The sequence below is a fragment of the Takifugu flavidus genome, chromosome 12 (genome assembly GCF_003711565.1).
Source record: "Takifugu flavidus isolate HTHZ2018 chromosome 12, ASM371156v2, whole genome shotgun sequence".
In the NCBI taxonomy this organism is placed as follows: Eukaryota; Metazoa; Chordata; class Actinopteri; order Tetraodontiformes; family Tetraodontidae; genus Takifugu; species Takifugu flavidus.
This window is the reverse complement of record NC_079531.1, coordinates 5,390,866-5,416,755: the sequence shown is the minus strand read 5'-3', so window position 1 is coordinate 5,416,755 and position 25,890 is coordinate 5,390,866. Positions and strand designations below refer to the sequence as shown.

The following is a 25,890-nucleotide window of genomic DNA, read 5'->3' as shown; positions in this document are numbered from 1 at the left end:
AATAATACAATCGCTGATAAAAGACATCGTCGTGAAGAGGTTAGCTTTTGCAATATTACACATTTGTGCTAATTTGAAGTCTTCTAAGTAATTTTTCTCTCATTCTGTTACTCATGCATGTGAAGTTGCACTAAACTAACAATGGTAATTGTTTAAACTTTCATATACTGTATTTAATGTAAAGGTGTTTAAATGAACTGTTCAGCTTGACTGATTATTATGTTCTATATAGCACCTCTTTGGGAAGGTGTTATTGTGATATTTATAAACTAATTTTTAACTGAATTTGTTCATCCTCACTACAATTAAATTTGTTCTCATTAAATCTGATAGGAGCTCAGAAGGTTTTCTCTCGGAGTCATTATAAGCTGCTGTCGATGGGAAGGAGATCAGAAGCAACTGTGTAAATGTGACAGGTTGAGACAAGCTGTAGAGGAATTCTTCGCAGGAAGACAAAGAATATTTCCCTTCTTTTGGGAATGCCAGCCTCGATTTATGGCTTTCCGGTGCATTTCTGTCTAGTTGACACTCATTTTTAATCATGCATGTGGCTCGTGGATTGAAACCATGAAGCAAATCCTTGTGAATGTCATCTGTGTTGATATTGAATTATTTTCTATTTAAAAGCCAAACTCAGCATTTATTTTAGGCTTTTGGGTTTAAACCACTAAACTGTAGATATGTTAAAGTAAAGAACGCAGCCAGTAACGACTGATGTTTTATTACCTGTTTAAAGCAGTAACATAGGCGTCAAAAGAGAATAAAGTGGCATTTTGTAATTAATGTCACAGACAATAACAGACTACTGTACATAAGACGACTAAGGTTCAATCCACTATTAAAACAGTTTAGAAAGGAGTTGTCCTTGTTCCAGAAACAAAGGTCATTCTTTGATTTCGCAACAACAGGCCCAGACTGAGCTGATGTCGGGGGTCGGGGGTCAGGGTCAGAGCCCCGCTGCGGTGGTATGAAGACAAACCTACACCAAAGCTTAATGGTCATTTTGTCCTCGCAACAAATCTTATTCACTGTCACTTGCGTCGCTGGAGTCCGACGCCCTCTCGCTGCCGCTTCCACTCTGACCCCTCTCCGAGTGCCCGCTGCTGCGGTCGCTGTGCGCCGGGGAGGCGCTGCGGCTCCTGCTGCCTCCTCTGTTCCCGCCTTCGTCCTCGCTTCCGCTGCCCTCCTCCCCGCTGCTTCTGCCCGAGTTCTTTTGCTCGTTGTCGCTGTCGTCGTCATCGTCGTCGCTTCCGAAGATCTCGTCTCGCATTTCTCTGGTCCGCTCCTCGCCGCTCTCGCTCCCGCTGCCACTCGCCTTCCGCCTGCGCTTCCCTCGGTCCTCGTCGTCCTCTTCCCTCTGTTCCCGATCTTCGTCTTCCCTCTCCGATTCACTGCCGGAGTTTTCTGCTTCGCTGCCGCTGCCCTTCTCCTCATCGTCGCCTGAAACGCCAAAAAAGCTTTTACAGGTGCACTCCAAAACTTTACAAGCTTAAAAGGAATATTGGGAAAAAAATGAAGGAAGGTTAAAAATCTAACCAGATTCCTGGATGTCTTTATCCATGTCCATATCTTCCTCTTCGTCTTCTGGCTCGTGGTTCTCCAGCTGAGCTTTACGGGCTTCCTAATAAACACAACAGGAGCAAAACGGTCAGCAGGGCACCTGTATAAATCCTCAATAACGAGGATGCACGCCATCACAACAGTTGGCTGTAACAGCAAATACTCCGTGACGTATCCGTTGCACTCACCTGGGCCTCCAGCTCCTTCTCGTTCATGTCTCTGTGTTTACACACCAGCACGGCGTTTGTGGTCGACTGGGTTCCAGCCTTGGCTCTTCTCTTGCTCAGACGCACTCTGAAGGAAACAAGAACAGGTGTCACGCGGGACGCCGCAGCTGCGTTAGCTCCTTCTCTCTTCATGGTCTCACCTCGTCTCGAGCTCATTGTAGTACACGCCATCTCCATCTCTAAAGATGAAGAAGTAGTTCTCCTCATAACCCTTGCTGGCTTTGTTCTTCACGTTCCAGTTGTACTCTCTTGCGATCTTGTAATCGTACCTAAGTCACAACAATAAAACTCAATAACCCCTCCATGGGTAAACAAGCTAAACAATGCAGCAGGGTCTCTGCTGAATTTAGCAAAAGCCTTAATTACAGATCTTCAGGCATGTAATCCATCCCCTCCTCAAAGTCTCTCTTGCGCTTGCGAAGTGTGTCTTCATTCGGCAGGAAATAAGCCACGAACTGGTTTCCTTCCTCATCCATCATTCCTCTGTAAAGAACAGATGTGTTAATAGTATTTATGCAGCCGGCTGTGCTTCGATACAACTGCACACGACAGACACCTGATCATGGCCTGAGACATCATTTCCACTCCAGCTGGTCCCGATATGTCCTTGGGTGCAGGGTCAGAGTCAAAAATGACTTGAGCACATGGATTGATCCACATCTGGTTAAGAAGGGAGGTGATATGAAAGAAGAGTGAAATGAAAAGCAGTACCATAATTAGACATTTCAAAGTTAACAGTTTTTAACCGCACATCCACATTTATTATGCGAGTTTTTCCTGCTAAATAATTTGCAGAAACCCTAAAAAAGTCGGACTGAAATAATAGTTTACCTTAAAGTCAGGGAACACGGGTAACACCTCCACTGGTGTGACACGGGGTTTACTGTAGTGCTGCGTGATCTGGAGATAAGATTGGAGATTTTTATGTTCTTATGCTTTTTTTTTTATGTCTTATCCTTATTTTACTTGATACTTTTACTGTTTTACTCCCTCAGTTCTTAGTTTTTCAGTTTTTAGCTTTTACACCTTTTATCCCATTTACTGTTTTAGTCCTTCAGTTTTTAGCTCCAGTGTTTCCTCATGGGGGCCTGCCAGGCTGGGAGATGTTTCCGGTCTACCGCTGGGGGTGCTGTCCCGTGGACGGCTCTGGCCTGGGTGGTTAGCGGGCTCTGTGCCTTGGTGAGGAGCCTCCGGTCTGTCCGGGTCTGGGTGGTCTTTGTGGCGGTACCACCTGTGGTCACGGACCGTGATCTCCCTCAGCCTGGTGGGCCCCCAAAGGTGGCGTCTCCTTCGCCTCAGGTCTCGGTGCCCAGCCATGTCTCAGCTTGTTTGTGTGTGTGTATGCATGTGTATCTGTGTGTGTGTCCTTTTTCTTGATTCTCTTTGTTGTTTTTATCCTTTGTGAGGCACTTTGTGCTACCCAGTGTATGAAAAGTGCCATATAAATAAAGATTGAATTGAATTGAATTGAATAAGGGAAGGCTCACTTTTCAACTGGCTAACAAATGTTACATTTGCATTTGGGTTCATGTGTGGATTTGCATCTGCCATCTGACCATTTTAGACAGCCAAAGCAGCAAAGGACGCTGAGGTCAACGGTCAACTCGTAACGCATATTCACCGATTTCTGAGCATCCTCAAACGTCTTCTCGATCGCAGAGATCTGACTGTCTCTGTCCTTGTAGATTTCTTCTTCTGTGAACTGCTGTTTGACGGACACACCAATCCTAAAAACAACAAATATCTAAATTGCATTGTGGTTTACTAAACAACACATTTGTAGATTATTCTTAGCTGCAGTAACTTACTTGACTTCCACTTTCTCATTGGAAACACCATATCTGTTAAACTCAGTTGAAATATATTCTGTCTTTCTCATCCACGGGACCACTTTGGCATGCTGCTGGGATCTTAAAAAGATAAAGAAAACTTTACAAGAAACTCCATATCAACCCATAATCACGTAAAACTGACAAGGTGGTAGTCCTACCTCTTTGAACTGGAGGGGGCCTGGATGTCTTCTTCCAACAGCTTTTCATCAGCGGGATCCAGCAGCACTGAAAAAGATTAATTACACCAATGCTTACAATGCTAAATGGTGCTTCACTAAATTTATTTTGTTTAGGCACAGTTTGCTTTAAAAGACAGTTAAAGTTCTTCAGGCAATACAAGCATCTGTATAATGAGAAGGGGTCTACGCTTTTAAGAACAACCTTGGGATAAAAAATAAAAAAAACCTGTCCCGACTGTTGAACGGCAGTGAAATGACAGCTGGAGCTGGTGAAACTTCACTTACCATTGGGGTCTATTCGATAGGTGTCTGGGTTGATGAGATCAATCGTGACCCCGAGGTCTGGCTCACTTAAAAGGTCATGCTTGTGCTGCTTCTCCAGAGAAGTGGCTTTATACTGAACAAACCTGCAAGCATGATGATGGCATTTTAAAGTCAAGCTTTGTGCACGTTTGTTCTACTATGTTTTCAGTGACTGCAGAAGCCTGAGCGTTACCTGTGCTGGTCAAACGGGTAGGTGATAAACTTCGGATCAAAAGGGATGTCAGGGAGGCTGTTGCAGTACTTCACACGACACACCACCCCTGACCTGGACACACACACAGTACATACATGATTTGTGAAACCAGACATGCCTTAATACTAATAATACCACCACATTAATTACTTTACACAGTAGTTAATGGATGCATGCATCATGGTGATAACTCTACTTACCTTTCTGGGATAGTTCTATGTGAAGTTGGTCTACTGAAAGGCAAAACAAAATCCTCCTCAGCTATGAGGTAACTCACAATTTACATTAGAAAATCTAAATTGGATCCACCTGCTTTGCTTTTCCTAAGTACGTTACTTTTCATTAAACAGAAAAATTAGCTCTGCTTCATGAAGCAAAACAAAGTTAATTAATTAATATAATACACGCTAGTTTGCGTAGCGAGCTAACATGCATAGCCAGCTAACATTGCACATAGTTGACCTGACCGATCTAATCGCAAGGTTGATTATCTTGGCTGCTATTGTGGTTTTAAACTAAAAATATTGCGACAATGTGTCCAAAGAAGACAATAATTCAAGTTCATAAACCAGAAAAACAACTAACGTTACCTGTGACCCTCTTCACGCTGGGCTTGTGTCTGAATCGTTGGAGCCATATTTATGGCAGGAAAATCAAAATTAATAGAAATTTAGTCAGAAAAACTGCATCAAATCGAATAAAGCAAACTTTTTGCTTAAAATAAAGCTACATGGAGTAATTCATTTTAACGTCAACTAGAATACGATCGAAGTTATTTTTAACCCGGTAGTATGTGTCTACGACCCGGAAGTGAATCAACAATTACTATTCCCGTATTTTACTCACGAGCGACGCCTACAGGATTGGCAAATAAATTACCAACCAATGAGTGGGGAGTTCACTTTAGTTTCATAGGAGCGAGATAAATTCAATAAATTCAAACTCTAATCCTGAGATCGGCTATTTTAAATAATTTTTGTTTAAAGATTGAAATGAACAGTAATTATTATCCAGACACAAAGATAAAAGAACAAAAAAAGTCACAAGACCATGTATACTAAAATTACTTTATTACAGCTGATTCAATATCCCTCTTCCAACACAATGGTAAATATAATACAATCAAAATAGTAAATTTGATCCTATTTTTTTTTAAAATTCTTCTTTATGAACCTTTATACACACTTTAAATCCACCATTAGTACTTTACCATCTCTGAAGTCTCTCTGACATTCAATAACAGGTTCACCCATCTATACACTATAATGCAGGTTATGAGTTGTAGTGGTAATGTGCCAAAGAGGAATACTGACATCTTCAAAGAAATGTGATCTCTTCACGATATGCCTCCCGCACACCATCTTTTTCCTGTCGCCAGAACCAACGTGCTTTATTTATAATAGTCCCTGCATTTTAGGCCGTCTGCCCGGTGAAGATGCGGCCTAAAGGATGCAGCGGTACGGGAGGGGCTTGGCATCGCATCTGGCCGGAGGAAGAACTCGGCCAGTCCCACAGTTCAGTCAGAAACAACAAAAATTGACATCAGAATTCAAAGGTGGGGGGGGGGGGGGGTCTGAGCTGATGGAACAATCCTATGACTCACAATGATTGAAAATATCTAGACATCATCACACACTACAGTGAACATAAAAGTGAGCGAGAAAAAAAGAAAGAAAACTTGTGCATACAAACTTTAGGTTGGCATGTATGTGAGGCCTGACCGGACTAACATTCAAACCCTTCGCTGCCGACTACAGGTTAGACTCCAATCACGACAAAAACATTCCCCTTTTCTTTAACACAGGTCAACAAACAGGAAAACAAATGAATAGAACTTTTGTAAGCTGGCAATAAAACAAGGAAGTAGTTCTGGGGCCAAACCATGTATCATGATATTAACGCCATCTCTCTGGGTGGGATTAGTATGTACACGCGGAAAATTTAAATCCCACTTGAGAAAAAGACCCCAGCATCTATCACGCCGTGACATTCGTAAAAGAAACCAGCCTCAGTAAAAAGTGGCAGAATCAAAGTGGAAAAGGGGGAAGGAAGGCTGTGGTGGTGGGTGATGCCGAGGAGGCGGCTGGCGGGCTCGTTACTTGGCACGTAGAAGAGGTGGCAAACACAAATCCGTGCACGCAAACACACAATCTGATGAGCTTTGAGAGTGAAGGCTTTGATAACAGTGTGGTCAGCAAGTTAAATAAAGTTAGTTTAAAAAATTATTTTCTTATAATATGAGTTAGGTCTTTAAATGTTTTCTTTAATAAAATATACACATATGAACAAGGGTCGACTCCAGCTCTGGGATTGGGGGGGGGGGGGGGGGGTGTGAACTTTTCTCTTAAAAGCCTTTTTCAAAGTGTAAAAATTCTCAACGTAAATGTGTAAAACTCTTAAACCGGTGAATAAAACTTGAACAGATGCCAGTTGCAGGACTCCAACCACAAAACTAAAGGGTCTGATCTAAAGATCTGTTCCGACCATCAAAGGGAAACCTAAGTGCTTCAAGCCTTGTGTTTTATTGAGGGCGTTTCATGGTGTTAATGCTAGATCCGATGACTCTCCTCAGGTTCTGAGTGGTCCAATGGCTCTGTTATTTTCTCAGGAGTGCCAACCTGCTGTCATGGTCAAGGCGATGATGCTAATGTACCCTCCCGGGTGTAAAGGACTAACGTCAGCAGAGGCCCACGAGACTGAGGGCAGCGTCCTTACGTCCAGAATTCAAGCAAAAATTGGCAAAACACGAAGAGGCGACGAGCAACGGCGCCAGGGAAGGAGCTGCAGGAACGCGGGAAAATGCATTGAGAGAAACGCTTGGCACGCTCTCCGCTCGGAACGAAAGAGAAAAAAGCGCCTTTGCTTCTTTCCTCTCTGACGGCGCGTACCGACCAGACGCTCATCTCCAGGATGCCTCGTGAAAAACAACAACACAATTTGAATAAAGTGCTTTAAAAAGGCAGCGTTTTTTTAAAGGCACTAGTAAAAGACAATAGATCAATATGAGGATTGATTCTGAAGGCAAACAAATCTTGATTTCTTCCGTCCATCTAAACAGACATCAGCTGTCACATGTGCAAGTACCACCAAAAACCCCCTTTATATACATGATTATGAGACTTGAACCAACTTTTTTAACGTATAGGAACCTATGAAAAGTATTTAGAAACTCTTTTGATCTGTACACACGAGCATCAGTTGGATAAAACCAAAAATATTAGAAACATTAAACATCTGAGACCAAGTTGTGCTGTGATGCTAAAGGCACTGTTTCTAAGCTTAGCATATTGGTTTATTTGGCTCCGACCTCTGAAAGTCTCACAGCGGCTGACTAACAAACACGGAACGTAGAGAAGTGACGACAGGGCGCCGCCGAATTTAGCAAAATGACCATTACAGCAGGCTGGCAGCGCGATGACAGCGCATCTCTGGTGCGGTCTGCTGTCAGCGGCTTGCAGAAGGAAAAGGTGAGCTAAATAAAACTGAACTCGCCGAGATTGTTCGAGACCACATTTCTGAGGACATAGTTAACGACCTGTGGGGAAAAAAAATTTGTCTTGTTTTTCAAAACAGTGTTCTTTGTGCAAAATGAAAGCAATGGCGGTGTATAGCACGAAACGTGTGTTTAGAACTGGAACAAAGCTGTAAATAAAAACAAATGCTAATATTCTCTTTTGACACACAAACTGCTTATATAACACTAATTCCGGGATCTGCGCGTGTGCCGGTGAACTGCTGTGAGGGTGGACTGCAGCTCTCAGTCCTTTTGACCTGAGCGACATTTGTTCCGTCACGCGTCCACGCGTCCGCTGGAGACGGCGCCTGGTCGACAGACTCTACCTCTTCGCCGACGACCTCTGATGCTTGGGCTGATGGGGCATCTATGTGTAGGAGAGGTGGGATCCGTTAGATATCTGAGAGGTGACGCTCGTACTCCTGCTCATGCCCTGCTCGCTGCGCGCTCCCGTGGGCGTCCGTCCCATCGCTTGAGGGCTGTTCTGTAAACCGCCGCTGAGGCGGGACACTGCCGACGGATGGCCCAACGGTGACGGGCCCCCGTCTCCCTGCATGCCCGGGCCCCAGCCTTGCTGCATAGATGGCCCTCCTGGACTGGAGTGATAATGGTGGCTTGACCCTGCGCTCAGAATGCTGCTGCCCCAGCGTGGCCCCTGAGGGCTCCCAGATTGTTGCTGATGAGGACTCCACCCACCCGTGGCCCCAGGAAAGCTGTGGCTCAGGGCCTCCGGGGAGATATTTGATAGCACCATGTTGCTGAAGCCCAGACGGATGCTCTCCGAACCAAAAGCTTCAACTTCTCGGGCCTGACGCTCCAGCAGGCTCTGGATTCGCGCCAGCCGTTCGTTTTGCAAGGACATCATCTCCTCTTCGATCTAAAGGACCCAAAAATCCTCGATTATACATCAATGCCACAGATTAGCAAGTAGCTTTAAAAGCCATAAAATAACAGGAGGAACTGTGAAGACATAAGAGGGGAAACAGGAAGCTGTGTCATGGATTCTTCCCCGTCCAAAGCCTGGACAGAGCTCTACGTTACCACTGATGCTAAAGAGAAAATCCTTTTTCTGACCTTATGTTCCAGCAGGGCCCTCCGGAGCGACACCCTCTGCTCCAGCTCCTTCCTTTCGCGATCGTGCTGAGCATCCGTCTGCATCTTGATCTTGCTCTGGTAGGCGTTGAGGAGTTCCAGCTCCTGCTGGAGTTGCATTCGTAGGGCTTGGCACTGAGCCTCCTGAGTCTCATCCAGACGTAGCTGCAGAGAAAAAAAAACACATCACAAATCCTGTTGTGGAGCTCCGAAGCTTTCGGTTCTCTCTCACACCCAGATTAGGGCTGAGCCTTCAGCAAAGCCTGGAGGTGGGTATTGCGCAATAATGACGTCTGGCCAAATTCTAGTGGAGCTGCTAAGGGTTAATTCTACGCTCACCGCCTGAGTTGACAGCATCTCATTGATGGAGTGGTCGTATTGCTCGGCCAAGATGGCGAGTTTGCGGTGCTGCTCCTGCTTCATCCGTTTGAGGACAGCCTTGTGCTCCGACTTTGGCGTGGTCTCCAACAGCTGGTTTCTCAGTGCTTTATACTGCCTGGTCTGGATCTTGCAAGTATCCTGAAACTGCTTCTTGATCTGTAGCTCTTTGGACTAAAGAAACAAGGAAACAATCTGCATCTTTCTTTCCCGTCATAAACAGACATAAAACCTCATCGTGGGCAAATTCTACAGCTCACAGCCGACATGTTGTGACTGGGATTAGCGTCATTTGAATGCTAATTTTAGCGACGTGTAGAGGCAGGCCTGGCTCTCACCTTCAGACTCTTGGGCTGCTGGCGAACCTCCATGGCATGCTTGCGTCTGAGTTCCCGCTCCCTCCTCTTGTTGTACTCCTGCTGGTTGGTGAGCTCGGTCTGGTGCTGCAGACGGACCAGCTCGGTCCGCGTCTTTTGGATGTTGTTGAGCTGGCGGAACTCCAGCTCTTGCATAGATTCGTGGTGCCGGAGCAACATGGCGTGTTCCAAATCCTTCTGGGTCTGACGCTTGTTCAGCTCCTAAGTACGCGGACAGGAAATGATTTTTTTTAAAAGGCGCTTTTCTCGAAAGCTTCAGCCCAGCGACACAGAATTAGACGCGCTCCCACCTCTCGAACTAAATCCTGCTCGATGTTGTGGCGAGCGATCAGGATCCTCCGTTTGAACCTGCGACACTCCAGTTCCAGATACTGTCTCTGCCTGCGCTGTAGGTTGGCCTCCTCCTCTGCTTGGTAGTGTTGGAAGTTCTCCTTCTGCTTCGAAAACCACTCCTGCTTTTCTTTCTTGGGAGTTGACTGGTTTTCGTTCAGCTCCTAATTGGAAAACAGCAGAGACAATCGTGACTGCGGACCTCCATTAGCCAATGAGTCGACACCATCTTCAGCAATGACCTACCTCTTTGAGTTGTTCCTTACGCAGCTTGTACTCCCGCTTCTGAGATTCAAGGAAACTGTTTAGTTCCTTCTTCTGCTGACTCTGAATGTGCTGTTGGAACTTCTTTTCATCGTTGCTGAATGTTTTTGCCTGTAAGAGAGTCACACACAGTTAGCACCTGGTTCTGGCCAAGACAAAAGAAAAAAAGAGGGCTCAGATATGAAGGAAAACTAACATATTTCTCCATGGCTGCCTGGTGCTTCTTTATCAGTTTGTCCATCTCTTGGGCAAAAGTGTTCCTCTGGTTCTCCAGCTCCTTGTCCAGACGCAGCCTGTGCTCGTCCATCTCCGCCTTCAGCTTGTTTTCCAGAGCCATCAGCTGTTTCTGGTGCTGCCGCCTCATCCGCTTGTACCCTAATATCTGCTCCCTTAACTCGGAATCCTGCTCGTGTTCTTTTATCTGGCGGGTGAGCTGGAAAAGAAACGGGGGGGAAAAATTCGGTTAAACATCTGTATAATCATTTTTCTCCTTTAAATAAACATCTAATGAGTCATTTATGAAGTGTGTTATTACCACTGAGGCCGTGCGTATCGTAGCAAAATGCTCGCGGTTGCGCTTGGGTCGTGGAGTTTGCGCTGGTTGGGACTGAGGCTCCGTCGGCCGGTTGTTGGGTTCCGTCTCCTCGTCATTCGTCCGTTCCTCCTGAAAGGCAGACAGAACGTGTGAGCAGTAGCACAACGCGTGTTAAAACGCCTTTAGCTGGGACGTCGTACCGGCTTGAGGTGTATGACGGACATAACCGTGTGGTCGCCCTCCATGTCCGCCTCGCTCTTGTCGTCGCACGCGTCCGTCAGACTGTTGACGGAACTGCTCTGGGAGCTGGCGCTGATTGACATACTGGGTATGGACTGGTTGCTTCCTGCGCTGTTCACTGTACCAGTCCTGCCAACAACGTGTTCCGGCTCCTAAAAAACCCATCAGGCACGACAGACATTCATAAGGTCTCTCATAACACAGCGCTGTATCACTCTTTTCCATCTGGATGTGGCAAAAATGGACAAAGAGTGGGGAAAAGTGCTAGCAGCCGGTCATGAGACAGACCTCCTCTTCATCTTGTGCCTCAGTTGTCGGGCCGTTATGAGCTTCCTGAAACAAGATCTTCTTCATTTTGCGATACTGAAGATTGTCCAGCTCGCGCACGGCATCTTTCGTCCGATTGATGAGATCAACCAGCACCGACTCTGGTCGTTCGCGTTGGACAAACGCGTGCTGAGGGAAATGCACGGAAAAGACAAGTCAATAGCCGAGTTACCGCTACAGGAATGAAGCGCAACTGTTTATTCACCTTCAACAGCTCTTCAGAGTTTGGTCTGTCCTGAGGAATTTTCTGAAGGCAAGAATCTACAAAGTTTCTAAAATAATCCGTCCTGGCGAAGGAAAATTAAAAAAAACACAAATAAAGAAATTGTGATTCAGGCGATTAAACAAAGAGCACAGACCTGAAAGCTCACCATTCAATAGACTGCAGCATAGGGCTCTCGTTCTGTGCTATATGGTATAAGGCACTCATCGCATTCATGTTGAACAGTGGAGGCTTCCTCTCAGCTGCCAAACGGGAAAAATGAAAAGAAAACAAGATGATTAACCCGTGTAGCCCCACAATAATGCTGCGGAGGCATGAACAAGATAAATGTTATGCACCTAATTCAATGCAGGTGATTCCCAAAGACCAGATGTCTACCTTTCCTTCATACTGACCCTCGTCCATGGCTAGAATGACTTCTGGGGCCATCCTGACAAAACAGAGACATTCCATTAAGATGAGCGAATCAGAATTCTAATATCTGAAGGTTTATGGAAGGTACCAATATGGCGTCCCGACGAAGGAGTTTGCCGGACAGGCGATGGATGCTGAACCAAAATCTGCTAGTTTGACCTGCCCTGGCTCCGTTAGCAAGACATTCCCTGCCTTGACATCACTGTCAAACATGAGGGAAAAATATCATTTCAAAGACTCACAAACAACCCAGAGGAGCACCAGACACCCCCCCCCCGGACCTGAAACACTCACCGGTGAATCATGTTATGGGAGTGTAAGTAAGCCAACCCTTGCAGAGCGCCGTGAGTAATGGCGGCGATTTCAACTTCTTGCAGCGGTTTCTTGTGAACTGGAGGCAGAAACGTTCAAAGGCGGGGGTGTGAATTGAGAAAAAGCCGCAGTGTTTCATCTCGCCGCTTCACAAACAGTTTAAGAACCAAACAAAACCTCGCAACTCACCTTCTAACAGATCCGAAGCAGAACCAAGGCAATATTCCATGACCAGCTGCAGACAAAAGGTTTGTTTCATGATTTAGCATTTATTTACAGTGCTAATAACGGTGGTCACCGTGGTTTACACTTTTACCCAAGCAGTGTGCTCCCGTAGATAACATCCTTTGTACTCTATGCAGTTTGGGTGTTGGATTTTCTGCAGGTATTTGACTTCTTTGATGATGTCTTGCCATTTCTGTGAAAACAGTGAAATTCTGAGGACGGCAGATGGTGCAACAGCAACAGAAAACAGGTGAAAAGCCTCAGCGGCTCATGTTATTGAGGTTCTTGAGAGCCGACATCACCTCGTTGGACTGCTTCCCACTGTAAGACATCTTCTTGATGGCCACCACCTCATTTGTCCGCCCATTTCGTGCCTGGCGGGCGGAGCGCATCGCTGTGAGCTTTATTTCTTAATGAAATGATGACGCGGATCTTTATTTTTAATATAAATTCACTTACAAAATAAACAGCGCCAAAGCTGCCATGTCCGATCTCACGAAGGTCAGTGAAGAGCTTTTCTGGGTCCTCCTTAAAGAAGAGGTCGGCGATTTCGGGGTCCTTCAGGCTCCCCGCCCGACTGCTGTTGGGCATAATGGGGAGCGGGGGGGGGATGTCGCTGCCGCCAGGAACTATCTGGGTCTGCGACAGCGACTCCAAAGCCCCCACCGATGGCTCATCTGCAGGACAAGTGTCTCATATGTGTTCAGCTGAAAGACAAAGACAGAAAATTCAGTATATTCTTGCACTTCCTCTTTTTACTGTGTCACTTTACATTTTTCTGAAGAACAAACAGTTCTAAGAGTTTTGGGGGAGTTTGGGACGTAAATGTGGACATTTCAGAGTCTCCAGTCAACTTTAGTCATGATTTATCATCCCTATGAGGTAAGAAAAACCTCTGTCAGAAGTATTCCTCACACACTGTCCTGGGGCCTCTTTAGGTTAGGAAGAGAGAGCTACGCAAATCATGACATCAGCTTCAAATGGTGAGAAGATGTCTGAGTTAGGTCTCCCGTTGCCATAGTTACGATGCCGCCAGGAACGGGCACGGCAGCTGTCATGAGGATACAGCCAAATATGTCCAACTGGAAGACAGAAACTCAGATCTAACCGCTTCACTGTGGGGGACGTCCAGCTGAAACAAAGCATTCCAGTGATGGGACTACTTGTTAAACCTGTAAGAGTTCAGTAAACACATCTTCTCAAACATACCAAACATTGTCCATGTAACTTTTCTAAGAGTGCTTGCAAGGTCCAGGTGCGATTTCTCACGCTGCTTCTGCCAGACAGTGGGTTTATATACTGTATCTATATCCCCAAACACTAAGGAAGTGGCTCACAGCTCAGTGGGGAAACTCAATAGAGCCTGATTGGTTCAGATGATCAGATACCGAGTTGACGCGAGTCACAAGACCTCTTCGCCAGCCTGGGAGAAACAGTTCAAGCACACATTTGTCTCCCAGAGGTCCTGAACAGCTCACCATTCCGCAGAGATGCAGCCACAGCTCTGAAATAAAGCCTCATTACCATGAGAGACTGTGCCTCTTTATTGCCATTGTTGCCCATGAATGAGCCTTGTTGTCATATCTCACGGCGGCGATTTAAACCGGAGGGAGGGGGGGGACACGCACGTGAGCACAAAAGGGAGCAACAATAACCGATACGCTCGTAAAACACCTTTGCCTTTCCAACCAGCATGCACACACACATTCACAAGAATGCAGCAGGACAGGACAACAAAGCTGGAGGGCCGAAATTCCCAATGTATGTCCTCACTGCTCTGCATTTCCTGTTCACACTGCTATAGGGAGGTGGGAAGGGGCCCTGCTGAGATTTCCCCCCTCAGCAACGTGTGTGGACTTAAATGAAATGGCTTTCATACGTGCACGTACCTTCAGACACCCTGGCAGATTCAAATATGAAACACACACTGCATGAACCCAAGTGGGATTCAAATGCCAACACTTGGCAGATCTGAAATGTGTCAGTAAATGTCTCCATTTAATTTGTATTGGCCTCCCCATTCAAGCCAATGCTGGTACAAAATAGGCCCTCAACATTCCAGTTTTTTTTTTTGGGGGGGGTTCAGACTAACAACCCCATAACTTATCTGATAATCTGACGTCGTAGCTGGTGCTTTCGACTTTGAGGGTAAATAAGAGCTTCTTTAAAGTGAGGAAAGGTTCTCCTTCTGCTAGCAGCCTCGCCTTATGGGCTGCGTTCGATTCCATCCAGTTCAACTTTGGGTGGCAATACTTCTCCAAGATCGAAAATAAAAGGTCATAACATAAAGAGTTTTTATGGGACATGACAGGAGCTAGTGGATATCCCCGCTGTCACGAGTAATTCAAAACAGCCACGTCTGAAATGTAAAGAAATCCAACCAGTGATCTAACCATTGACTAACAGCTAAACATCTTAGCTAAGTTACGTGTCATAGGATAAATCCCACCAGCGACTATTTACAGCTTGTTTGCGTGAGCAGGTCGCTTCGGAAACGACAGGAACTAAGAAGAAATGCAAAAACACCCGAGTAAACCAGTTGGATTCGCGAGGAAACCACTGTAATGTTTGCTACGTTAGCTTAGCCAGTTAGCTGGAACTCACCCTTCTCTCTTGACAGGCCAGGTTTCACTGGACTCACTGTCGTGCGTTTCAAAACAGTTTCCAATCGTAAAACTGTTTTCCGGGATTCATCCCCGCCGATCAATGTCACTGGCTGGGTCGAACCCTCCGGTGCCCCGATGCTGTCAGTCGATTGTAACCGAGAGGTTCATGAAATTGTTATAGGCTTTTTTTTCTCCTCTTTTTTTTTAAAAGAAAATCTCCACCCTCGGAGTGTCCGGGGTGCCAGAGCAGTCGAATCCCACTCCCAGGCTGCTCCAAAGATGGCTGCCGTGCGCTCCACCGCCGCCTCCCTTCGCGAAAAAATACGTCGTGGAGAATGTGAGGGAAGTTCAAACGCCTCCCGAATACCCGCAAACGACGGCCGCGGTGTCGTTCGGTGGGGCCGGGGAGTTTTACTTGGCGGTGACGGGCAGTTTGTTGAGAACTCGGCGGCTAAAAAGCGGTAGCTGCGCCCGAAAGTGTCCGTCTTCCTACGACATTACAGTTCCGCCCTGCACGGGTACAGTAAACTCTCCCTGACCCAAAAACCATCCAGAGGCGGGGACATCGCCATTAAACCGCCGCGTCACGGCCGAACTTATTCCAAATATTCCCATAAAACCCGCGCACATTGAAATATGATAAGCATGTGGGAGTTTAGTACTGCACATGTTGCTTTAATCGCCGTTTAGTGGCTTTCACACTTACTTCTGATTATATGTCAGATTCATTTTAATCCCCTTTGCGGTAAAACTGCGGGTTTTGATTGTTCTGTGTTTATTACGTCACGACTGGCTTTACATGAGAGACACGTACGTTTTAAAACCACAGGTTCGAGGCTCTGTTCGACGGTGAAGGCGATTTTTCTGGGGGAAATGCGTGCATGTGGAATATTACAACAGGCCATGGGTGCAGTGACATCACGCACGCACTTCTCACAAACAACTTCTGTTATCTTCTGACGGAAATCGATTCTCATTTCTACTGATCGGTCGCTAAGCGGCGCTTTAACACCTCTGATTCGTGATTCTCTTTGGCTGTTTTCGCTGGAGAAACAAACAGATTCATGTGTTTTATTCAAAACGTTCTAAGTATTTTGTAAGTAAATATTAAATATACGTATTGCCATTTATTACATCAATAATTTGCATGTGCGTGCTTGCAATATTTGTACCCATTACCCATTTCATTCGAATACTTGTGTATTTAAACTTTAAAAAAAAGGGAAACAAAAAAACACAACATAGGCTTTTATCTTGAAGAGTAAAAGTTTTCCGGAAGGTCCGGCGACGCGTTTCTGGCGTGACGTCACGCCAACGCGGAAGTTAAGCCACTTCGCTCTCCCACGTGGTTAAACATGGCTGCGACGGAGGAAAAACAACAGGGCCACAGACCCGGCGCCTATAAACAGAAAAATAAAGTCCACAAACATGGCAAACACCGAACCAAAGGGGAAGTTGAAAGAGAGAATAAAGGTAAGGTGCATTCAGGGTTGCAGTGATGTTTAAGGTGGCACTTTTGGTTTGTCTCATCTTTGCAATTGCACGTGTTTCTAGTCTATTCAGGGTACTGTCACTTCATAGTAACGTCTTGTGGAACATGTCAAGTCTACATAACGGTCTTATTCCTCTTCTGCTGTTGATACGACTATTTAAACCTTACGGATCAATCAGAACCCTCATCCTAAATAAAAAAAGATCTAGTTTGTGTTAAAATAAGCATTCCTATAATACATTTAATTCATAATGTTATTTTCTGTTTTAATATCGTGTAATATGCTGACACATACGCCCAGAGTTTTGATATAGACGATTTAGGAGTAGTATAAAAATGTGCAACATTGAATATTAAACTCAACTGGGATTTAAAACTCCACGAACGAACATTTCTTGTGATTCTCTCAAAGGGAGAGTGTCAGTGACAGCCCTCACTAAAAAACAGAGGAAAGAACAAAAGAAGATTGACAGAAGGAACAAAGCCAATCAGCTCCGCAGGAATAAAAAAGACATGGTATAAAAAGTTTCTTTCATTTTACAGGGGAAAAAATGCAAAAAAAAAAAAAATGCTCTTTGAATTCCCACTTGGCAAAACAGCTATTCTCTTTTCAGATCCTGACAGAAAAAAGACGTCTGGGCGGCAGGGATGGTCCTCCTCACTTGGTCGCCGTGGTGTCCCTCCACACGGACGCGGACGCCAGCAGTGTTACCAAAATGCTTCGTCGGGAGACCGTTGGGGGCATCGTGCACCAGGAGCAGTGTGTCAGTGGACTCGGTGACAGTTTTGGGCTGATTCTGCCACGTTTCAAACAGCGGTTCACCTTCCTACACCAGGACACGGGTAAGCTGCACTCGCGCAGAGGCGTAACACGAACATCGAGACGGTCCTCTGAATTACAACGCCTCCCTTTTTTGTGTTTGTTATGGTGTCGTGTCCTGGTGACTGGTCTTAATCAGCTGACATGCACTCCTTACTGGATATGGCAAAGATTGCAGACAGCCTCCTGTTTGTGCTGGATGCTGCTGAAGGTTGGGACGATTACGGAGACTACTGTCTCTCTTGCCTTTTTGCTCAGGGCCTCCCCAGCCACGGTGGGTATAACCTTGACTGCAACTTGCTTCCCTCCTTTGGACCACAATACTAAGATGTGTGGCGATGTTCTTTATTGTCTGTTCTTATCCTGCGTAGCACTGGTGTGTCTTGGTGTGTCTGACCTCCCTGTGAAGAAGAGGGTGGAGGCCCGGAGAGCCCTCTCAAAGATCGTCGAGGTCCGCTTTCCCGACACCCGTCTCTTCCCGCTTGATTCGGATCAAGACGCAACTCTCCTCCTCAGACACCTGGGCAGCCAGAAACAGAGGAAGCTCGGTTTCCGGTCCAGACGTTCCCATCTCCTGGCTCAGTGTGTCACATTCACCCCCAGCGACCACAGTGAGGGGTCCGGTGGTGGTCCCAGTGGCCTCGGCACTCTGTGCGTGTCCGGGTATGTCCGTGGGCGCCCTCTACGGGTGGACAGACTGGTGCACATCAGCGGTCACGGAGACTTTCAGCTCAGCCAGATTGATGCTCCGTCAGACCCGCTGCCCCTCAACTTGGCAACAGGCAGATCAAATAAATCAGGCAGGGGAGGAGATGTTGACATGCAAGTAGGTGCTCAAACCTTCACACTTTTAACTTTAACTGTTCAGAAATGGCAACAATCAAATGATGAAGCTTGTGTTCATGAACGATGTGATTTCCATGTGCGAGTCATGGTAAAATAAGCGGCATCTGTGTTACCTTCAGGACGGAGGCGACAATGAGGCTCCGGTACGGGTGCTCATGAAGGCGGATCCGACTACTCGGGAGAGCCTGCAGGCTGAGGCCGAGGTCGATCCCATGGAAGGAGAACAGACGTGGCCGACAGAATCGGAGCTGCTGGAGGCCGAAGGTGCAGACACACAGTCTACAACTTCAGCATTTTTTAAAATTTAAAACGCTTGCCTGCGTTAGGCCGACCTAAACCACAGAAACCGAGACCGCTGTTCAGCTCTTTTTATCCTACAGAGGCCAGGAAGAACAAACGAGTCATGAAGGTCCCTAAAGGAACATCAGATTACCAGGCCACGTGGATCGTTGATGAAGACGACAACGGAGAGTTGAAGGAAGAAAGCAGTGAGGAGGAAGAGGATGATGACGATGAGATGCTGGATGAGGCCATGGATGACGAGGATGAGGATATTTGTTCTCAGGTACTTTGGTTTTTTATTGCTAAACTTAGTAGCATCTGATGGGAGAATAGCTGCTGCTGCACCATCATCATCCTTGGTGTAATTATATTCTCCGGGCTTCTAAAAGTGGGAGGGTTTCTGTTGCCAAATAACATTGTTCGATTACATTTGGCTCATCCTCTCTGCTGCCCTGTGTATGCTGTAGGCTTTTGAAGAATTTTTGTTGTTTAATGTTCAAAATTTTAGCATTAAAATGTGGAGTCGGGCCTGTTTGTGGAGTCTGGAGCTGCATACGTGACCCACCGTCTGTGCATCTCATATCTGAGAGGCAAAGTTTGTTTTTTCACTGTCTGTCTCTGGCGTGTAGTGCCAGGCTGCTCACCACAACAATAGTGTTTGGAGCAGGAGTCCCGAGAGAAGCCTCCCGTCTTCCTGTCCCGAGAACAGAACTTCCCGTCTGGACGTAGGGAGGGGCGGACCATTTATTTATTTCAAACCCTGCTTGAAAGAAACTGGGGAAACTCTCTCTATGAAAGGGTTCATTACGACCAGTAATTGTTAATAACGTGTTTGATGTTGATGGTAGTGCACAGGAATATATCTGAGAGGATAACAATGGGGAAAAGAGCACTTCAAATGATAATGATTATTGTTATTGCAGCAGGGGTGTTGGAGAGGTTGTGATTCAGCCCCATGTTGAGTGTTTTCCCTTCATAGGTCTGGTTTTTCAGTAAATATAGATCTATAAGTTGTCATCTTTGATGGTTGAGTTCCTCAGATATCAACTAAAGAAAGATGCATTTGCAGAAACTGGTGAGGTGAATGTCTGTGGACGTGATCATTAACAGTCACCCTGGAAATAATAAGAAAAGGAAGCAGATGCTCCAGGAAAGCTAGATGCTAATCGTCCTCCCTTGTGCTCTGGCCAGACCTCAGAGGGGGAGGAAGAGGAGGAGGAGGAAGAAGAAGAAGAGGTTTGCCCCACAGAGCGAACGGGAGCAGATCAGCGCTACGATGAGCACATGGACGAAGCAGCAGAGGAAGAAGGCCTGAGGCGTTATCGCGAGGCTCGGGCCAATGAAATGTTCCCCGATGAGGTGGACACGCCCATCGACGCGGCAGCCAGGATCAGGTGAGTCCCGCTGCAGCTCAGGGCGGGGTCAGAAATATCTGGACTGGTCCTGTAACTCTTCTATGGGCTTTAGGTTCCAACGTTACAGAGGCCTGAAAAGTTTCCGCACCTCACCCTGGGACCCCATGGAGAACCTGCCGCAGAACTATTCCCGCATCTTCCAGTTCCAAAACTTTGAACGCACTCGCCGTCGCATTCTGGCCGAGGCTGCGGCCGAGGAGGACGGCGCCATGGTGAGAGGGGAAAAAAAGGCAACGCGTAACCCTGCATCTATTACACGTGTATAAAAGACTGTTTGTGTTTCAGGTGGGCTGGTACGTCACCCTCCACATCATGGACGTACCCTCCTCTGTGATGGATAGCGTGCAGGCGGGCAGACCTTTGACCCTCGTGTCTCTCCTACCTCATGAGCAGAAGGTCTGTGAGTGTGACGCCGAGTCACACCGACTCCACCAGCTGGTTGGTGTCGATGTTTTCAACACCTTTCCCTTTTTGTAAACAGATGTCTGTGATGCACGTCTTGGTGAGGAGACACCCCAGCAATACAGAACCCATCAAGTCTAAAGAGGAGCTGGTGTTTCACTGTGGGTTCCGGAGGTTCCGCGCTTCGCCCATCTTCTCTCAGCACACCACAGGTGCTCCGTCGTATCCCCTAATCCGACCTTTACAATAAGAGCACGCATTAAGGCGCAACTCTGCCTTTCTACAGCGGACAAACATAAGATGGAGCGCTTCCTCAGACCAGACGCCCCCACCGTGGTGTCAGTGTATGCTCCTATTACCTTCTCTCCAGCTGGAGTCCTGCTCTTCAAGCAAAGGAGTGATGGTAGGATAAAAGCATCTCATCCGGTTTAGCTTGATTTAGGATTCGTGCACTTCTGTTGTCTCAGAGCCTTGATTTGGGTTTCTGCATCTTTCCAGGCATCCAGGACCTGGTGGCTACAGGTAGTCTGCTCAGTTGTGATCCTCAGCGCGTGATGTTGAAGAGGATTGTACTCAGCGGACACCCGTTCAAAATCAACCGCCGCTCCGCCGTCGTCCGTTACATGTTCTTCAACAGAGGTGAGATGCTTTGAAGAAGATGGCAATAAAGTTTGACTATTCTGGAATTTAATGCCCTTTTTTTTCTTCCTTTGTCAGATGATATTTTGTGGTTCAAGCCAGTAGAACTGAAAACTAAGTGGGGTCGCAGAGGCCACATCAAGGAGGCATTGGGTGAGAAAATTGGAGAGAAAAAACCTGGGATAAATCTAATAAGTGAATTCTGACTGTATCGTATTTTTTCAGGTACACACGGACACATGAAGTGTGTTTTCGACAGCCAGCTACGCTCTCAAGACACAGTCCTGATGAATTTATACAAGCGGGTGTATCCCCGTTGGACATATGACCCCTACGTACCCTCACCTCTGCCCTGGGTCAAGAAAGAAGGGACTGTCGAGCTGGATGACCTGGACATGGAATAATGGAGAACAAGAAGTTAGGGCATGTTTTGACTGAACTGATTTGCAAATGGGTGGCAACAAAATATCTGAAAAAAATCTGCTCGGAAATCGTGATATTGCCATTGCTGTCTTTGGCCACTAGGTGGCGGCAATGAATAAATATTTCACTTTATTCTCCCCAAAACCCTGTTTCAGAACCAGGACTGTGTATGGTCGTGCAACACTTTGTGAATGGATAACAACTGCTGTTTCCACGGTAACCGGCAGGTGAATAATATTCCTCTGCGTAATTCATACGCTGCCACTCAAGCCGCGCAGAGAGACTAAATGATTACATGTAGGAACTAGATAAAGTTGCACAAGCGAGACACAATAACACCCCCGCCCCCCCAAAAAAACACTTTGATACTTGGGGAAAAAAAAATATATGTATATATTTAATGGCCCAGATTCATCACCATGGCAAATTTGGAACGACCTAAATCCCCTTTTCCCTGTCAGAGCGCCCTCACCTCCGACGCGAGGCTGGAACACCTCCGTCCGCGTCGCCAATGACCTCCTGCTTCCCCGCATAAGAAAACAGATGTAGGAATCGTAACGTTCATCATAAAACTGATCTGGCGTGCGCGCATCCACATGAATCATCGCTCAGTTGTGCTGGGACTGCGGAGACATGCCAATACTGCCTGGGAAAGAAGGTGAAGACTTTAGGATGGAGGGGAGCGCGTGGGCCAAGAAAACGAAGCGGAGCAAAAGTTCAGCGTGCGCATTTCGATTTGATTAGAGTGAGAAAAGGTTGGAATGAAAAATGATAATACAATCGAAAAAGAGTAATGCCTCTATTGCCCATCGGGGGCAAGCTGCATGGGAGCTCTGGACAATTTGTTATAACACTCAATTTATTCCCTTCCATTTCCTTTCCCCCCGTGTTTTAAGGGCACAGGGATGTGTTGAATACATCTAGTTATGGGGAGGGGGTGGGGGGGGCACTCTGCAGCGTTGGCCAGAGGTTCATGGCGAGGGGAGAGAGAATTTAATACCCCCTCGATGGAGTGGTCTTAGGTAACAGATGGACAAACATGGTAGATGTGTGCACCATTCCCCCCTCCGACACTATCAATTTGAAACAGATGAGCTCTCAGCTGCGGCGGGACCAACGGATCCCATGGTTGGCAGGAGGTCACGGTCGGGAGACGGTAGCGCTGGTGACTGAGCGCCGGTTGCATCAGAAATGTCCTGCGGTTCCCACTCCATTGCCGCCGCGCTCGCTTGGCTCCCACTGAAGACATAATGGGTGAGAGCTTTTTCCACTGGATGCGGGCGAAGAAACGGGAGAGCGAAGGGATCCAGCGAGGAAGTGATGGATTCATGAATAAAACCAGCGGCGAGGAAGAAGGGATGGACGGAAAAGAGGGGATGCAAAGACTTTAGAAGTTAAACTAGAGGAGGGGGGGGGAGTCACAGGCAGTGTGGGCGAGGGAACAGAGCGAGAGTGGCTGGCGTTTATGGATTGCAGATGTGGTGCTGTGGGGTTTTGGCAGAGGCCGTGCGCGCCTGAATCCTTCACCGGCTGGGTGGCACCGAGGTGAGGAGGAGGTCACCGCACCGCAGCCCATAAAGCAGAGGGTGGTGAGGGTGAGGAGGGAGAGAAAACCAGGCCCGAGTGCACGCAAACCAGGCCTGCAAGCGAGGGGAGGCGAGCGCGTCAGGCTTTGGCTTCACACACGCCCAAACATCCTGGAAGTTTTGAGGCAGGCTACCAGAAAAAGCCAGGGGTTAATTCATAACAGGAAGCATCCAGGACCCGATGAGCTCTTGTCAGGGATGAACTCTTCTAAAGGGGGGATTTCCATGTCTGAACGTATTAATTCTGTGGACGTATTAATTCTGATAAAAGACGCATGCGCGCCGAGATAATTTGTCCGTTTTAAATCTATTTTCTGCGCTTCACCCATTTAGAAATCCGACCTCCTTCAGATCCACAGCGAGTCCTTCTGTATTGGCTGAACGGAGCATTCGGTTCATGTAAATCTATTTATTTTTTAAAGCTGCGCATTTGCTTACAGAAATAATGTGCAGTTATACAGCTAATAAACGACTAAAAACAGAAGAAAACGGACACAAATCTAAAGGGGTTGAAATTCAGCTCTGGAGTCGAAGGCGGTCCAAGAGGAGCCCTGGATGCCTCCATTGCTACTATGATAAATGGATTCAGCCATCTGTGTGAAGAAGAAGCCGAGTCACGCGCAGCTTCTCCGCCAACAATTCGCTGCAGACCTGCAGATGGAGAATCTGCCGCTTTGAGCGGAGCTCCACGTTGACAGGAGCGGATTCTGGCAAGGCTCGGCGTGGGGCGAGCATGACGGAGAAGAACGTGACATGGCTGTCCCAACGACGTGCCTCCGCTAGAACCAAATGTCAACGTGGGCACCGATGGCTTTGGGGAACACCTCACACCGGGTTGTCCTTGTGGCTCCTGCCTAATAACACATTTGCATTCAGAAAGCTGTTTTTCCTTTCTGTTATCCTTCCATCCCTCCCTCGCTCCCCTTTCCCCCCTCCCCTCAGCCTGGTCCCGACTCCCTAATTCCTGGGGCCTGGCTGAGGCGGTGTGTCCCCGGAGGAGCCGCCGGGGAGCTCGAGAGAGGGGGCAGCGATGGGGTGCGTGGAGATCGGCTCCAAACCCGCAGCTGCAGGCTCTCCTCAGAGGAGGGGGACTTGAGCGTGTGATGGGGAGGGATGGCGACTCCGTGAGTGACTAACCCAGTGTTTATGTGTGCTGATAGAGCGCTGGAAGGGTTGACACTGATGGTATGGAGACCAGAATCTCACAACAAAGCTGGAGAGTTCACCCAGAGAACAAGAGAGGGGGGGGGGGGGGGGGGGCTTGACAGACAGAAGGCCTGGTGACCAGATTGGGACTGCCAGCAACTGCAGGAAGAGGCCGTTGGATGATCCGCAGGAGTTTACAGCGCGGCTGGAATGATGCTCAAACATTTGGACAGAGGCTCCTGTGATGATTTTAAGGCCGAGGTGTTATCCAGCACCTGCGCTCCAACGTAACCCCCCCTCCCCCTCAAAAAAAAGGGGAACGCGACCTTTAACAAATCACCGTCGAGGTGCGTGCTGCCTCTGCACTCGCCCTCCATCAGTCCCTGATTATCCAGGTGGGAGTGAAATCTGAAAGGAAGGGATATAGTTTCCAACCTGCTCTGCTCTCACCCCCCCAGCGGGCCTCCCAGAGTGCTTTTCTGCTGACATCACCGCACAGAAACCTGGCAAGCCAATCTCTCCCCCCCCACCCCCACCCCCTGCCGACGCCACCCCACTCTCTACCATTCCCCTCTCCTCGCTTCCTGTCCCGGTGATGTCACACGCCATATGGTTTTCAGCAGCATCGAGCCGGAAAAGCGATTTAGTCAGCGGAGAGCGAAAGGAGAGGGAGAGCGGAGAAGCGGCGGAGGCGGAAAACAAGAGCGGAGCTCTTCCTCCTGCGACTGGAAGGTGGAGAGGACGCGGGGAGGTGGGTGGAGGGGAGGGGAGGGGAGGGGGGCTGAACTGTGTGAGGCAAATGAGGAGAGAGTGAGGAGCGGCGAGCGCCATGTGCCGCACAGGCGCAGGTCTGCGCTGGCCCTCGCACAAACACATGTTTGCACACACAGTTAAAACAGTCGTAGATCCTCGCTGTTGTCCAAGAGTCAGCGGGACTAAACTAATAAAGCACGCTGATAAATAACGGCGAGCACGGAGCAAATCGCTCCTAAGCTGGAGAGTCTTGCGGGGATTTGGGCCGCTGTTGGCCGTTTCCCTCGGGTAAGGGGTCAAAGGTCACAAGTGTGTAGGTATCTATGACGTCTAACCTGCTGCCAAAAGCTGCTCCGACCTGTCGGGACGACGTCAGGGGACCTGAGCACACTTCCTGAGGCAAAGAGGACGTTGACAACAGATATTTAAGATTTCTGAGATGGTGGGTTTGGGCTTCAGGGGTGGGATGAGGTTCCCTGCTGTCTCCTGTCCTCTGAACACAGTTGGTTTTGGGTTCTGGGACGTTTAGGAGCCTCTTCCAGATCGCTAGCTTGGTCCCTTTGTTATGTTTTTGGAGATATTCGTGGATAGCACTTGTGGTCTGGAGTGCCGAAGCCTCTGTTCCAGCATGGGGTGGCCATCAGGATGGATCACATGATCATTGTTGTACACTTTGCTTTCCAGTGGTTTTGAAAACAGTGGCTGGGTCAAAGGTAGCACCATTAGCATAGCTTAGCATAAAAACTGGACGGAGGAGCATGGAGCTCGCCTGGCTTCTCCCCAAAATACTTCTAGAAATAATAATAATCCAACTGTCAGGAAACAAAGCCAAAGATATTCGGATCACGTTGAAAAAAAAAAACCAGATGCGAGAGTTCCTCGAACTAGAAGTTTCGTTCACAATTATTCTCCCTTTAAATTTGCTCACATTTCT

General features: G+C 47.5%; 3 protein-coding genes and 1 long non-coding RNA gene across 6 annotated transcripts; 2 read left to right on the top strand and 2 right to left on the bottom strand.

The window, feature by feature from the left end:
• Window positions 1-9: 9 nt before the first annotated feature.
• LOC130534716 (uncharacterized) lies at window positions 10-897 on the top strand. Its single transcript, XR_008952958.1, has 2 exons — window positions 10-144; window positions 334-897. It is a non-coding gene; the product is annotated as an uncharacterized LOC130534716 (long non-coding RNA).
• paf1 (PAF1 homolog, Paf1/RNA polymerase II complex component) lies at window positions 706-5,143 on the bottom strand. 2 transcript variants are annotated; one of them, XM_057049190.1, is made up of 14 exons: window positions 4,906-5,143; window positions 4,516-4,548; window positions 4,295-4,387; window positions 4,084-4,205; window positions 3,778-3,844; window positions 3,596-3,697; window positions 3,409-3,514; window positions 2,619-2,687; window positions 2,344-2,447; window positions 2,154-2,270; window positions 1,928-2,056; window positions 1,749-1,854; window positions 1,537-1,621; window positions 706-1,440 (listed from the first exon to the last, which is right to left on the bottom strand). In XM_057049190.1, the coding sequence occupies exons 1-14, from the start codon at window positions 4,950-4,952 to the stop codon at window positions 1,022-1,024; spliced, it is 1,599 nt and encodes a 532-aa protein (XP_056905170.1). In that variant the 5' UTR covers window positions 4,953-5,143; the 3' UTR covers window positions 706-1,021. The 2 variants fall into 2 exon arrangements, with proteins under 2 accessions (XP_056905170.1, XP_056905171.1); XM_057049191.1 differs by having other exon boundaries at window positions 4,516-4,545; window positions 4,906-5,127.
• A 225-nt stretch (window positions 5,144-5,368) lies between these two features.
• On the bottom strand, window positions 5,369-15,642 carry taok1a (TAO kinase 1a). Its single transcript, XM_057049225.1, has 20 exons — window positions 15,151-15,642; window positions 13,006-13,253; window positions 12,849-12,920; window positions 12,638-12,739; window positions 12,511-12,556; window positions 12,304-12,400; window positions 12,098-12,211; window positions 11,934-12,025; window positions 11,744-11,837; window positions 11,578-11,659; window positions 11,334-11,501; window positions 11,006-11,197; window positions 10,806-10,934; window positions 10,467-10,703; window positions 10,253-10,381; window positions 9,967-10,170; window positions 9,638-9,877; window positions 9,261-9,473; window positions 8,904-9,086; window positions 5,369-8,706 (listed from the first exon to the last, which is right to left on the bottom strand). Exons 2-20 carry the CDS (start codon window positions 13,135-13,137, stop codon window positions 8,197-8,199), a joined length of 3,036 nt encoding a protein of 1,011 aa, XP_056905205.1. The 5' UTR covers window positions 13,138-13,253; window positions 15,151-15,642; the 3' UTR covers window positions 5,369-8,196.
• Window positions 15,643-15,840: 198 nt separating this feature from the next.
• tsr1 (TSR1 ribosome maturation factor) lies at window positions 15,841-21,615 on the top strand. Of its 2 annotated transcripts, none has more exons than XM_057049227.1 (15): window positions 15,841-16,625; window positions 17,057-17,160; window positions 17,259-17,487; window positions 17,604-17,738; window positions 17,836-18,290; window positions 18,430-18,574; window positions 18,691-18,875; window positions 19,784-19,986; window positions 20,060-20,219; window positions 20,293-20,403; window positions 20,489-20,621; window positions 20,696-20,812; window positions 20,908-21,048; window positions 21,127-21,201; window positions 21,274-21,615. In XM_057049227.1, exons 1-15 carry the CDS (start codon window positions 16,508-16,510, stop codon window positions 21,450-21,452), a joined length of 2,490 nt encoding a protein of 829 aa, XP_056905207.1. In that variant the 5' UTR covers window positions 15,841-16,507; the 3' UTR covers window positions 21,453-21,615. The 2 variants fall into 2 exon arrangements, with proteins under 2 accessions (XP_056905207.1, XP_056905206.1); XM_057049226.1 differs by having other exon boundaries at window positions 17,244-17,487.
• Window positions 21,616-25,890: the final 4,275 nt, after the last annotated feature.